This window comes from Naegleria lovaniensis, assembly GCF_003324165.1.
Source record: "Naegleria lovaniensis strain ATCC 30569 chromosome Unknown tig026, whole genome shotgun sequence".
Classification (NCBI taxonomy): domain Eukaryota; phylum Heterolobosea; class Eutetramitea; order Acrasida; family Naegleriidae; genus Naegleria; species Naegleria lovaniensis.
This window is the reverse complement of record NW_025407848.1, coordinates 552412-566102: the sequence shown is the minus strand read 5'-3', so window position 1 is coordinate 566102 and position 13691 is coordinate 552412. Positions and strand designations below refer to the sequence as shown.

Sequence of the window (13691 nt, the reverse complement as noted above, 5' to 3'; positions counted from 1 at the left end):
GTCTTTGAATTTTGAGCGCGCAGAATGTAATTGACAAATCGGATGTTTCAGGACCTCATCCAATCATTGATTTCTTTCTTCCTCTCTGTCGAACTTGATCCAACTTTTTGAGAACCGATTTCGATTGATTGAGGTCAGCTATTTTATAACCTTCAGTTAATTGATCAAACTAAATCACAAATATATTGATATCCATGTGTTATGAAAAAGCACATACCAATCGTTCAGAGTTCGGATGTGTAGAAAGCAAAGCTCTTTCTAAAACATATAAATCCACAGCCTTATCTTCATCTAGTGTTGTTGTAAAGCTCAATCCAAAGTCAATCATCACGATATTGTCAATATTTCCATTTCTTAGCATCATGTTAGAAGTCGTCAAATCTCCATGAACAAGTTTGTTTTTGTGTAATGTTCCAACAATCTTTCCTACCGAATGAAATATTTCTAAACATGATTGGTCCCAAATATGTTCTTCTGAGCTATTGGCTTGAACTTCAAATTTTCTTAAATATTCCTTGATTGAGCATCCTTCAATGAACTCCATGTATATTTGATTATTCGTTTTATCTACATTATAAATTGTAGGAACTTGAATTCCGATCTGTCTACATTTTGCAACATTCTTTGCCTCCTTGATGAGCCTTTGTTTTGTTAATTTTACGTCTAGTGTCGGATGTCGATACTTTTTGCTAAACCTCTCTTTTAAAATTGCTCGTTTTCCAAAATAATCATTTAATAGGAAAACCCTCTGGTTCATTCATCAGTAATATTGAAAATTATTTGTGTATTTTCATTAATAAATGAATTAATTAACAATGTCGGAGATGTCAACAGGAAAATGGTACAATTACAATCACCAGAGTTGAGCGAACTCAATCCACATACCCCTTCAGCACCCTGTCCCAATAATACTTTTCCCTCTGCACTACATTGGTCGAAGAGGATGATAGTGGCTCATTCATCTTCAAAATCACTGGTGTGCACTGGTCGTCTAATTTTTGTAAATGATTTTAAAATAGACTCGAAAGCCAAGTTCAAAAGCAAAAAAATTCTTCAATTCTTCTTGATCATCATCAAAGAAAATGTTATCTGGAAAGGACGCCCAAAAACAATGGGAAGCTGAGAATAAAATCAAGGAATTGACCGATGAACAATTGTATAAATACGATGAAGAGAAGGAACAAAAGATCCGTCAAGAAAGACCTTGGGAAAGAGAGTAAGTGTCTTATTTGATACGACTGTATCGTGAGTGATTGACTTGTTGTTCATCTCAATATTTATTCAATCATGATCGTTGCTGAAATTTCATGTGCTTTTGTAATTGCTCAAAATATGATCGCTACACTTTTTAACCCGATCTGATAATTGATGATGATGACCTATGAAATTGTTCAGTCCAAAATACTTCAAGAAAGTTAAAATCTCTGCTCTAGCCTTGTTGAAGATGGCCATGCACACTACCAAGGGTCAACCTCTTGAAGTCATGGGCTTGATGCAAGGTAAAATTGAAGGTGATTGCTTCATTGTCATGGATGCCTTTGCTCTTCCTGTTGAAGGTACTGAAACTCGTGTTAATGCTGGTAATGAAGCTATCGAATATATGGGTAGATATATGGATTTGAGCCAACTTGTCGGAAGATCAGAAAACGTTGTTGGATGGTATCACTCTCACCCTGGATATGGTTGTTGGTTGTCGGTATCGATGTCAACACTCAATTAACCAATCAACAATATCAAGATCCATTCGTAGCCATTGTCGTTGACCCTGTTAGAACTGTATCTGCTGGAAGAGTAGAAATTGGTGCTTTCAGAACGTATCCTGAAGGCTATTCACCAGGTGCATCATCTAGCTCTGAATATCAATCCATTCCTATGGACAAGATTGAAGATTATGGTGTCTATCATGACAAGTATTATCAATTAGAGATTGAATTTTTCAAGTCATCAACAGATACAAAGTTATTGAACGTGCTTTGGAACAAGTATTGGATCAACATTTTGTCTTCATCAGCAGCTATTAAGAATAGAAATTACACTAATGATTCTATTAATGATATTGCAAGAAAGATGGACAAGGCAGAACATGAAATTGGACGTGGTGGCAAAATGTCTGGTTTTATGATGGAAGGAAAGGAGTCAAAGAAAAAAGAGGAAACACAATTAGACAAATTGACAAAAGACTCGATCAAATTGAGCACCGAAGTTTTGCAAGGTATTATTTCGCAAGCTGTCAAAGATTCTCTATTTAACAAACATTAAATGATGTAAAATTTGTAACTAGTTTCGATAGGTCTAATTGTTTGATTTATTCTGAGCAAAAACCATTAAGATTTAGATGATCTCTGACCTGCATGTTGTGATGGAATCTTTTTTCTTGCTGGTATTTTAGTTCCATTCAAAACATCATCTCCATCTTGTACGTCTTGAACCAGGTTCTTATACTGCTGCATGGAAATAACGTCACTGAAGTCAAACTTGCCAAGCTTTTCAAGCCTCTTCCTTTTAGTCATGTTTGCATTGTGGGATCTGAATCGATCGTCCGTATTAACACTGGATGCTGGAATGCTGAATAACACATAAGGCATGGTGTCATGCAAGTCTTTTTCAAGCTGTCGGTCTGGCATTTCATGAAATTCGCATCGCCTCACATGAGCTGGTGGGCACTCATGGTTGTGCTCAGTGGTAAAATTTGAAGAACGTTTGGATTCGAGGGCTTGTTGTTTGATGTGAACTCTTTTGTCTGAGATGCTTGTTCGTTCTGGTTGTACTCTCACACAACTCTTCCTGTGTTCCTTCCTATCGTACGAGTTATCAATCCTGTTCAAATGAGAGTCGTCTTCAAGCTTGCATTCTTTGAAATTCATTTTGAGTGGTAATGGAGGATGCTCACCAATCGTATTATTCCCTCCAAATCGAGCTACAAATCTTCTAATATCTTCGTCAATTTGGTTCTTGAGTTGAATAAGGTATTCAGAAGCTTTGATCTGATCAAAACACTCTTTTCGAATTCTTGTTCTCTGGCCAATCGAATATGGGACAACGTTGCAACACTCGTGTTGTTTGAAATCAACTCTGCTGTGGTGTTTATCGTCGTGTTCTGAACAAAAAAACCATGCCGGCCAATGCTCTCTTGGTACTAACACGTTGTGATCTTTCCCTGCGATAGTCTAAAATTAATATACTTACTTTTTGTCAGCGTTTTAACGTTGCTTTGGAAATTGGCAATCCATTCATGAAGTATACGATATTTCCGAAATGCACAATCTAAAGCAAGTCTAAACTTTTCTTGCATGGATGAAATGAACTTTTTGAGGTCAAGTAAATGCCCAAGGAAGGGATGATCTGGAATAGACCTTAGAAAGGAGAGGGATTCATTCAAAACAAACCCATAGGATTCATGCTCCTTCAACTTGTGTTTCCATGTTTTCATTGTTTCATTCCATCTCAAATCAATGTGATGAGTGTAGAGTTGAAAAGGGCATCCCTTAAATCTAGAAAGAAATCTTCTGTACGCTTTGCATGATGATCCGAAAACTTGTAGTTCTTTGTAATGTTGAGATAGTAAATGCTTGATTTGATCTACGATCAAAGGGCGAGATGACACTACATTCATCTTCTCCATCCTCCTAAACCTATTTTTTTAAATTGTAACGAAAATATTTTTTATGGCGGTAACAATTTTATTGGTTGCTAGAAGTGCTCGAACTGTCAACTTTGACAAAACAAATTCTATTTCGTGTATTTCCATGGAAACTACCTCGAGAGTTTGAGTCCCTAGGCCTGTTACTGTGTGGTTTTTCATAGTTGTGCTGACCATTGTTAGTCTGATTGTTGTAATTTCTTGAGGTTGGATGGTGGTGTGGATTGTTGGAATGATGAGTGTTTTGACCTCTCTTGGAGTAGTCTCTTGGATTTCTTGAGGATGAAGGTCTTGAATCGCTGTGATTCACGTTTGGTGAGGGTTGACTAGTACTTTCTTGAGCCATGTTGGAAATTGCAGTAGAGGGCAGATGGTGAGCCTCTCCATTGGAGTGAGATTGTTGAGTATCCTTATTATTTTGGTTGTCGGTCAGTGTGTTCGAATCTTGCACTTTCTTGAAGGAGATAGAAGATGTATCCTCACTATTTCGTCTATTGCTGTATCCGCTGTGACTGTGATGGTGGTGGCTATGAGAGGGTTTGTGTCCGCCTGATTGTGAATAAGGTCTTTCCCTTCTTTGTTTAAATGGTTTTCCATTGCTATTGTCCTGCAAAGTATTTTCAACATTCACTTGTGAAGGTGTTAAGTCACCCTGATGATTTTCGTTTTGATGTGATAATGGTGCTGATTGTTGTTGAATAGCATTGCCATGGCTTAGTGTTGTAGCGGGTTTAGAGTCATCAGCAAATAATCCAAAGGAAATCTTTGCCTCATTAGGATTGATATTATTTTTGAGAACATTGCTGAGGTCAAGTGTAGCAAACTGATTTGATTTTTCTACATTTTCATTCTGTGTTTCATTCTGTGAGGTTACGTTGACAACATTCTGCTTATTTCTGTTATTTCGAGGTTGTTGTCCATTTACATTATGATAATTTCCTCTTCCTCTTGTATTTCCTCCTCTGTTTGCCTCCCTGTTACCGTACGAGCCTCTTCCAACATTAGGATGACGTGTGACCTCTCCTTCATGGTGCTTGTCACGAGGTGGAACAGTATGCTCAATTTCTGATTTTTTTGATTTTTGGAAAGATTCAACAAATGCATTAGGAACCTTAATTGTTGAATCTCTCCAATTGTTATCAAGTTCCGTAGGATTTGTTGGAGGTTGTTTCTCTTGGGTTCCAGAAGAGTTTTGATTTGTTGAGCTAGAGGTGTCAGTGGTGTTTCTTTGTTGACGAAGCGAGGAACCCCCTCTTCCATGCTGTTGATTTGCTCTATTGGATTTAAGTATTTTCACCTCTCCATATTGTTGATGATGTGGTTGAGGTGATAATGGTTGAGGCTGTGTTTCATTTGCATTAGATGTTACAGTTGGGTTTTGTGATTCAGTCTCGGCAGGTTGTTGAAGCACTTTCTTGGCCTGTAGTTTTCTTTCAAGCTCAAGCAGTTTAGCTTGAGCTTTTTCTTTTCTCTCTCGCTCCAGTCTTTCTTCTTCTTCCATTTTCTCTTTTCTTCTCCTTTCAGCTGCCTCGTTCATAATTACTTCTTGTTCCAAAATACTCTTAATAATTTCTTCTTTTGGAATGTCCTTGCGAGGTGACGCTTGTGGTTGATGAGATACAGTATGAGAAGTACTTCCACCTGTTGGATGCGAGTTTCGTGATGGTTGTGTTGTGTTCGAAGGTCGAGTTGTTGAGAAAAAGGAAGGAACGGTATTTGGTTTGTGAGTGTTGGCTTCTACTGGCGTTGTTTCGCTTGGTGTTACAGCAGTAGATGCCATTGGAGGAAATGATTGTGATAATGGAATCGAAGAAGGAGGTGGATTGTTTTGCTGAGGAGGTGATTGAGAAAAGAACTTTTGATGTTGTGGCTCTGTTGAAAATGATGGAGGAGAGGGTGGTGGAGAAACGTTATGGACTGATGGACTAGTAATGGTGGCCTTAATTGACGATTCCGAATCTGATTTTGGAGTGGAAGTAACTGATGTAGTTTGTTTCTCGGCATTCAATCTCTCCTGTTCACGTAATAGTTTTTTCTTTTCCAGATACTTTTGTTTTTTCGATTTCACAGGAGGAGTTGATGATTTGTTTTCCTTTTCAATGAGTTCTTCCAACTCCTTGTCATAAATTTCATCGTCATCAGAAATCTCACTCCAGTTGCTATCACCAGGCAACATTTGTGGTGTTGATTTCTTATCTGAACGGTGTTCAGAATCAGAGGGGGTAGTGGCAGAGGTGGTAGTTGTTGAAGAGCCTTTATGATTACTTGTAATAATTTCATCATCATCATCATCATTGTCATCATTACGGGCAGGAGAGGATATTACTGGTGTTCTAGTGGATCGTACCGGGAGTGAAAGAGGTGTGTTGACAACCTTGGTTTCGATTTGATGAGGAATACTTGGATCGGTGTATTGTTGTGATGATTCTGATGTGTTCGATTGGAGTAATGGGAAAGGTTTACTGGCCCAAGCATTACTAGTTGTATTGGATGTGTTTGAAACATTCGATGACATGGACAATGCATTACTCATTCCACTAGAAGCAGCAGATCCTGTTGAAACAGTGTTAGGGGTTCCATTAAAACTGCTACCAGACGTGATGTTTGTATTTACAGCAGTACTGGATGATATTGGAAGGTTAACTGGTTTGGGCACATTTACTTTAAAACTTTTTCTGCTTCCACTACTAGAAATACCAATACTTCCACCTGATGTAATTGTTGGATTCAAATTATTAGTGTTATTACGATGTTTCATACGGTTAATTAAAAATTGATGTGTTTATCGCGAATGCGAAGTTCTTGATGCCGTTGTTGTTATTACTGTATTGTTGTATTATGATAGTATTCAAAAATCGTACAGACAAAAGAAGAGGGTAATTGGTTTGTTGTGCTGATGATGGTTGTTGAGAGACTAATAAATTAAAATGCTATGATGAAGATGATGGGCAGCTTCCGTAGAGGATGTAGTATTCGGAAGAGTTTTTTTTTTGTAATAATATCCATGATGCCTGGTCGATTAGAAGCAATTTTATTGACTAAGAAATTCCTCAAGTGTTTGCTTGAAAATAGCAAAATCAAATTGTTCTGGAAGGGAGGCATCAAAATGAATAGTGGAAATGCCAAGTTGTCGAGCAGCCTCAATATTTCTGTCCTTATCATCAATGAAGCAAACTTGTGATGGATCAATTTCACTGTTCACATGCTTTCGAATTCGTTCAAGAAGGATTTCATAAATTTCCTTTTCAGGTTTTGCATGATTGACATCGCAAGACCACACAATCAAGTCTTCACAATGTGTTCCTTTTTTAACTAAATTCTTTTCAAATAATTTGGCGAGTGATCCTCCTGCCAATTCATGATAAATGTAGTGAGACCACTCTTTGGAATGATTAGACAAAATACCGATTGCTTCCAGTGTTGGATATTTGGAGATGTCTTCAAAAATTGATTCAATTAAATCGACAGTGTTTCTGAAGAGAATCAATTGGTCTCGCAAGAATTTTGACAGGTATTGCATCAAATTGGATTTTACAATGGCTTCATTATCTAAATTTTCTTTTGGAAATCCGTGCAGACAATCCAAGTGTTCAACGATGATGGAAAAGTTTGGATCAATAACAGCTTGCCAAAATTGTTCTTCGTTCATTGCTCCGTATTTGTATATTTTCCAAGCCTCGTTTCCCGATTTCATGATCTTTGCATATTTGTCTGCAGGTATGATGTCGTTTCCGAAGAGTCTGTCAATGACTTCATTGTACCCATCGCTTGCTAAAACTCCTCCAATGTCAAATATCACTACTTTGGACATTTTTTTGTGTTTTTTCCAGCTGCAGAAGTTGATGGGTAATCACATGTGAAGAATGTCGTCATCCATTTATTGTTGCATTAAATTGAAGAAAAATTCAACCTCCAAAACGCCATCGTCTTCAAGGTCAGTACAGTGAATTGCGTTTCTGATTTTGTCAACTCCATACTTTGCTCTAATCGTGTCAGGTCTTAAAGCTTGAGCTAACTCTGGATCTGGAGGACCACATACTTTTCTTAGAGTTGTGACAACATCAATGGACTGTTTTGACGTGACTTCCATAGCGATTATTGGTCCAGAGCATAAATTTAGAACCATTTTTTGGAAATCTGGTGTTACTCCTCGATAAACTTCCAAAAAATCAGAAGCGTCTGTTTTTCCTAAAGAAAAGAGTTCTAAGGCTGAGATATCAAGCCCGTATTTTTGGATATCTAAAATAATTTGACCAATTGCCGCTTTTTCTGAAACAATATGAGGAAGTATAATTGCAAGAGAGCAATTTTCAAAGGTAGCAGTGGCAGGAATTTCTCCTTTGCTGTCAAAGAAAAACTTGGATTCAATTTCTGCATTTTCATCTGAGTCTGAGCCATGAACCGCATTGTGAGTTTTATCTGTAGCAAACAGAGCTCGAATAGAGTTTGGAGCGACTTGTCTTGCCTGAACGCAGTCAGTTGGCCCAATAAGCTCTCGCCATTTAGCAACTGCATTCTCAGCTACAAGTTCCAATGCGACAATTGGGCCACTAGTCATATAAGCTACCAATGTACTAGAACACGATTAGAAAATTCTGTCGATATCACATTTTCAGCACTTACTTATAAAAGGATTTTTCTTTGTGAACTGCATAAAACTTTTGAGCTAACTCAACGCTTAGTTGCGTCATTTTCATCTTTGAAATTTGGAATCCTTCTTTGCATATTCTGTCAATTATTTCTCCCATATGAACAACTCCATCAGGTTTTATCATGGCCAATGTGCTACAAATGAAAAATAATTTTCTAATGATCTAATGATAGTTGAATACCTACTATTTCTTTTTGCTTCCGAAGTTGTTTTTGGTAAAATCATCACTATACTCAGTTACCTTGAGTTGACGGCTGTTGATTGTGACTATTGCTCCCTTGTAGAGATCTTTTAATGCAACTTCTGGATACTTGCTTCTTTTAAGGAATACTCTTTTAGTTTTTACATCGTACTATTTCTTCTTCTCAATCTCAAATAACTTTCGTAATAACGAAACGAACTTACCATTTCGATTGTTTCGTCGAAAGTATAATACAACAAATGATATTCCCGATCAAATCCCGCCAGTGAATCATAATAAGTTACTAAGAAAGCATATCTTTCCGATTCTTTTCCAAACTTTGACTGGAAGAAGTGCTCTATTATTTACATCTATGGTCGAGTAAAAACTTACAGGATCCATTTCGATGATTTTTTTTTAAAATTGTTTCGAAATTGTATAACAATTGGCGGTTTTCCAATTTTTGATGATTTGTAAATTATTTTAAATTTATAAGTAATAATAATATAATTACTTTTAAATATGCAGTCTGTCTATTAATTATCAATCTCTAGTGCACTGATTATTGACATGATTTTAATTTTTGTTTTTTTATGCACAGATTCCTTCCCCAATCTTCACGTCGACGATGAAAAAATGTTGCGATTGGAAACAGAGTTTATTTGTTCCGACTTGAAGTTTTCAAAATATGATGAAAAAGGCTTGATAGGAATTGCATCTGATACATTTGAAACAAAATTGTAGGTGTAAATATGTGAGCAATTAATAACGAAATGTATCGCAGTGTTGGTCAGCTAAATTATTGGAGGTTATCCAGCGTTGGACAATTAGATGAAATTCAGAGCGTAGGACTTGATACAGGTGGTACCTGTGTATCGGAAACATCCCATCATGATTCCTTTTTAATAACGGGACATACGGATCCAATTTTGAGGCTGTGGACATTGAATGAATTAAGAAAGCCTATTAAAAGATATACACACCACAACATGAGTATTGAAGATGTGAATGTTTCACCATTTGATGGAAACGAATTTGCATCTTGTAGCAAGGATAGCAGTTTTGCACTTTGGGACATTTCTCAAAGTGAACCGATATTTTCTGAAAACAATGAATCGTCCTTTCCTGTGTTGGGTGTCACTTATCATTCACAAAATCCATCCTTAATATTAGTTGCACCATTGTAAGTTTCATGACCTGTTTACAATTCTATCAAATATTGAATACATAAATAGAGATACACGAATTGAATTATGGAATAAGCAGGAGCAAAAACGAATTTATACTATTACACCTCCTGATGACATAATTTTTTCTTGCATGTCCGTAAACCCTTACAATGAATTCATGCTTTCAGTTGGTGATGAGCAAGGAATGGCCTATATTTGGGACCTAAGGTCATTGAAAAAACCAATTCACAGCTTCCAAGCCCATGGACTTGCAGTTTCTCAAATTAAGTTCAATCCTCATGATGAAAAAATTCTTGGAACATCAAGTACAGACAATTATTTCCATTTGTGGCATGTAAATGAAGGAAAAGAAGAAAAGGAGCCAATCTCATGTATTAAGTCTTATAGAACTCACTCACTACCAATTACAACATTTGATTGGAGTCTTCATGAAATTGGATTAGCGTGTGACGCCTCTAGTGACTACAGTATTTTTCTTTGGAACATTATTCAAGATGAAGAAAATAATTCGTTAGTGAGCTCCGACACTATGTCCAAAAAGTAATTTCAACAATATTTCTCAATAATTGGGACATGTAAATTAATGGCTTTCCCAAAAAAAGAAAGCCAGCTGTAGAGATAATTCTTAGGAACAGTGTTCATACAAACAGTTTCCATTAGAGAATGAGTCTCACATGGATGAATATAGTAGAATATTGTTTGTAGAACCGGATGTTCTCCTTGTGTGATAAAATTGTAAGGATTAAAATTGTGAACAGGTATGTAGCCTCTACTTTGACCGATCCTTTGAAACAAGTCAATCACTTGTTGTGGTTGCAACAGCTTATCCGTGGAATTATAAATGTTAAAGTAGAGAGTCGGACATTGAACACTTCATTAAATACGACATGATATTTAATGAGAAATATTTCGTTGTAATCATTGACAATGTTCCTCACAACATTCACTTGCACGTTCATATCCTCTACTTCTTCAGTTATTTCATACACAGTTGATTCTAGATCATCATCATTTGTAGAAATCATCTCATCATTTGAGCCACAATTTACTTCCAATTTGTCATAATAATGAGATGTCATTGATGCATACTCTCCGTCCCAGATCCATCCACCTCTCTTCATTTCATCACAGGACATTAACTCCTCGCACAAAATTTTAAACTCTTGTTGGCGCATTTTTTTCAATCCGCCAAAACATTTTACACTTTATGAAGAAAAAATTCGATAAACAAAAAAAGATCAACCTGGAGTAACACGTTTGAGCTTTTGAGCCAACAGTACAATGAAAAGAGTCGGAATTAAACCAAAGCCATCATTTCGAACCGACAATGAACACAAAGTAGATCGGAGCCATGACTCCATAAATTCCAAACTCGGTGAAGAACAAAATACATCTCTGAAAACGCTTTCTAACGATCGCAAAGCTGAAGACTCCGAAAATGGGTTCCATTCAGGGATAGAGAAAGACTCAGAAGCGATGGTAAGTTGTACTTGTTGATGCAGTAATGGTGCAGTAATGATAATACCTTGTCGTTAATAGGATCGAAAACTTAAAAAGTTTCTTGACGACGATGACCTAATGAATTCTTATTTAAGAGAGGAACAAATTTCATCTTCACAGAGCCGAAGTAGAAAAAAGATTTCTCCTGCTATTTTGGAATTACTAGAAGCTAAGAAAAGAATACTTACCACTTTGTGGGAAGACTCAGAAACAAATTGGGCTCACCGTGAAACGTTTATGCATTCTCATTTCAATGATGACGCCCATAAAAATTTTGAACAAATTTCAAAAGAGACTATGAGAGTTTTCGAAATTAGATGGCTAGATTTAAGAATTAAAGGGCTCATAGAACAACGAGAAAACAGCCTTAGAAGTTTGAGAAATATTTGTGAAAAAAATTCACTTCATCCAAAAGAAACAGGTTATATCGACTGCAAGATTTTTGAAAAACTACTTGGAGATGAGATTGTACTGTTCAGAACAATTAGCCTCTATATCATTGAGTACATTGGTATGTAGAACGAACAGAGTAATTTATATTGATTTGTAATTTCAGAAACTTGGAAGTCAAAGCAAACCGAGACAGATCGAGATGTATATTTATTTGAAGATAACGACTACATTTTAAAAATGGCAACCGACCTGAAACCCCTAGTTGAAAGATTTTCTCAATTATTCAATTACCTAGAAGAAAAAGATTTAAACTTTCAGTCCCCATTATTCCTTCCAAAAAATCCAAGAATGTATTTCAAATATTATGGCCAACGATTGGACAAAGACGCCTTGGATAACTCAGACTTTGAAGAAAACCAGTCAATATATTCCAAAGGTACCTCTGGTACGTTAGATGATGGCTCTTCCTTTTTTTTAACTTCTGTCAAAAAGAGCTCGGATGATTTTAGTGACGAAGAAGAAGAAATGGAGATTAGGCCAACCAGAGACACTGCAACAAACAGATCTATGAGAAGTGCCACATCTCAAAACACAATTAATATGCTAATAGCTTTAAATCAAGAAATTGCACGTAAGGCACCTCAAACTGGATCATTTGGAAAGGTGCAGCATTTTAATGAAGAAACTACATTACTAGAAGAAGACGCAGCCGATTTGGATGACGACGAGAACCGCCTTGTTTATAATAGAGTAATGTCTGCAGACAAACAAAGTGATATTTCTCAACCAACAGATCTATTAGAACAAATCCAAGTTCAAATGCAACTACCTCCATTGTTGGTAAATCAAGCATACTCTGACAGAACAAAACGTCACAAAAAGTATACAGAACCACTTATTTCAATTAGACATGAAGATTTGTTAGAACAATTAGAAAGAAGAAATCCTCTTCACTACAAAGATTTGATGGAGAAAGATCTAATTGAATTTTCCTCCGACTTGCAAAACAATACTCAAGAGCATTTGTCATCGAAAAAGGACAAGGAGCTTCTTAGATCGTTACTGTCTGAAAGCGAGTCGAACACAATGGATATGATCCAAACATTAGACGAACAAACTAAAGTGCATAACATTGACCTTGCAAGCACAAAAAAAGTGCTACTAAAGAAAGACAAGCTCATCCAAAAGTTTAAACAACAAGAGGAGAAAAACCAGCTCAATGAAATGTATGAAAAGATGATGGAAGAACAGCGAGCAGCTAAAGCCAAATTAGAAATTTTGAGAAAGCGTCATATCGCCTCTACCTATGCCAGCCATTCCAAATCTCAACCTTCTATCACAAATGCTCCAAGACTCAAGTTTGCTCCTCCAGATCCTGTCAGGGAGATGAGACGATTGGCTCTGGCAGAAAAACATATAGCATCCATGAGAGAGCTACAAGCACTCACTACTATCATATTTAATAAATTTGCACTGATTTTGTAAAATACACAATTAGTCAAGTCCTAGAAAATATGATATTGCCTTTGTAGTTGTTGTTGAATTTCTTGTCGAATTTTGTGTTCCAAAGTAGTCTCTAGCTGGTATTGGGGCTGGGATTGTGCTTGGATCTCTTGTTTTGTAAGCAATGAAGGTGAAAGGTATCATCTCAGATCCAATGCTCATGTATGCAATGAAGAATCCAACAATGAAGACATAAAGGAAAAGTGTAAAGAATAATTGAGAGCACCAGAATCCACACGTATTTAAACAAAAGTAACTTCTTCCTTTAGACCGATGGAATATTGCGTGTTTCGTTTGTTTTTTCAGTCTCTTCAGATATTTAATTGCTCTTTCTCGCAAAGGTACTCTTGTGTCTACTTCATCATCGGAAGTATCATCATCATCATGAACGGTTGGGTTGTCCTTTTTTGGTTGAGCTTCAACATCTACTGGTGGTCGTTCTTCAAGTGTGGTGCTCATTTTGTATTGTTGTTGTGTTGTCGTTGTTCAAAGCTGAATAAATAGATAACAAGGATGATGAAAGGAAGATGGAAAAGAAGGAACTTTCGTCAGCGTTATTTTTTTGAATTTTTTAAATGAGTGACCATAACCTTTTTGGAAAAATGTTCAAACTCAGTGCCCTTGTAACAAGGA

The 13691-nt window shown here is 36.6% G+C and overlaps 8 protein-coding genes across 8 annotated transcripts; 3 read left to right on the top strand and 5 right to left on the bottom strand.

The window, feature by feature from the left end:
* Positions 1-55: 55 nt before the first annotated feature.
* Positions 56-544, bottom strand: C9374_006211 (uncharacterized protein; the record flags this gene model as incomplete). The annotated part of the gene is made up of 2 exons (XM_044696047.1): positions 56-169; positions 218-544. 2 exons carry the CDS (start codon positions 542-544, stop codon positions 56-58), a joined length of 441 nt encoding a protein of 146 aa, XP_044547506.1.
* Positions 545-1082: 538 nt separating this feature from the next.
* C9374_006210 (uncharacterized protein) lies at positions 1083-2259 on the top strand (the record flags this gene model as incomplete). Its single annotated transcript, XM_044696046.1, has 3 exons — positions 1083-1216; positions 1396-1685; positions 1739-2259. The coding sequence occupies 3 exons, from the start codon at positions 1083-1085 to the stop codon at positions 2257-2259; spliced, it is 945 nt and encodes a 314-aa protein (XP_044547505.1).
* A 65-nt stretch (positions 2260-2324) lies between these two features.
* Positions 2325-6398, bottom strand: C9374_006209 (uncharacterized protein; the record flags this gene model as incomplete). Its single annotated transcript, XM_044696044.1, has 3 exons — positions 2325-3097; positions 3187-3579; positions 3758-6398. The coding sequence occupies 3 exons, from the start codon at positions 6396-6398 to the stop codon at positions 2325-2327; spliced, it is 3807 nt and encodes a 1268-aa protein (XP_044547504.1).
* A 273-nt stretch (positions 6399-6671) lies between these two features.
* C9374_006208 (uncharacterized protein) lies at positions 6672-7451 on the bottom strand (the record flags this gene model as incomplete). The annotated part of the gene is made up of 1 exon (XM_044696043.1): positions 6672-7451. The coding sequence occupies one exon, from the start codon at positions 7449-7451 to the stop codon at positions 6672-6674; it is 780 nt and encodes a 259-aa protein (XP_044547503.1).
* Positions 7452-7517: 66 nt separating this feature from the next.
* C9374_006207 (uncharacterized protein) lies at positions 7518-8874 on the bottom strand (the record flags this gene model as incomplete). The annotated part of the gene is made up of 5 exons (XM_044696042.1): positions 7518-8214; positions 8264-8425; positions 8477-8643; positions 8697-8816; positions 8866-8874. The coding sequence occupies 5 exons, from the start codon at positions 8872-8874 to the stop codon at positions 7518-7520; spliced, it is 1155 nt and encodes a 384-aa protein (XP_044547502.1).
* Positions 8875-9108: 234 nt separating this feature from the next.
* C9374_006206 (uncharacterized protein) lies at positions 9109-10206 on the top strand (the record flags this gene model as incomplete). Its single annotated transcript, XM_044696041.1, has 3 exons — positions 9109-9212; positions 9257-9655; positions 9708-10206. The coding sequence occupies 3 exons, from the start codon at positions 9109-9111 to the stop codon at positions 10204-10206; spliced, it is 1002 nt and encodes a 333-aa protein (XP_044547501.1).
* Positions 10207-10943: 737 nt separating this feature from the next.
* Positions 10944-13040, top strand: C9374_006205 (uncharacterized protein; the record flags this gene model as incomplete). Its single annotated transcript, XM_044696040.1, has 3 exons — positions 10944-11141; positions 11202-11673; positions 11719-13040. 3 exons carry the CDS (start codon positions 10944-10946, stop codon positions 13038-13040), a joined length of 1992 nt encoding a protein of 663 aa, XP_044547500.1.
* A 9-nt stretch (positions 13041-13049) lies between these two features.
* Positions 13050-13517, bottom strand: C9374_006204 (uncharacterized protein; the record flags this gene model as incomplete). Its single annotated transcript, XM_044696039.1, has 1 exon — positions 13050-13517. The coding sequence occupies one exon, from the start codon at positions 13515-13517 to the stop codon at positions 13050-13052; it is 468 nt and encodes a 155-aa protein (XP_044547499.1).
* Between the last annotated feature and the right edge of the window lie 174 nt (positions 13518-13691).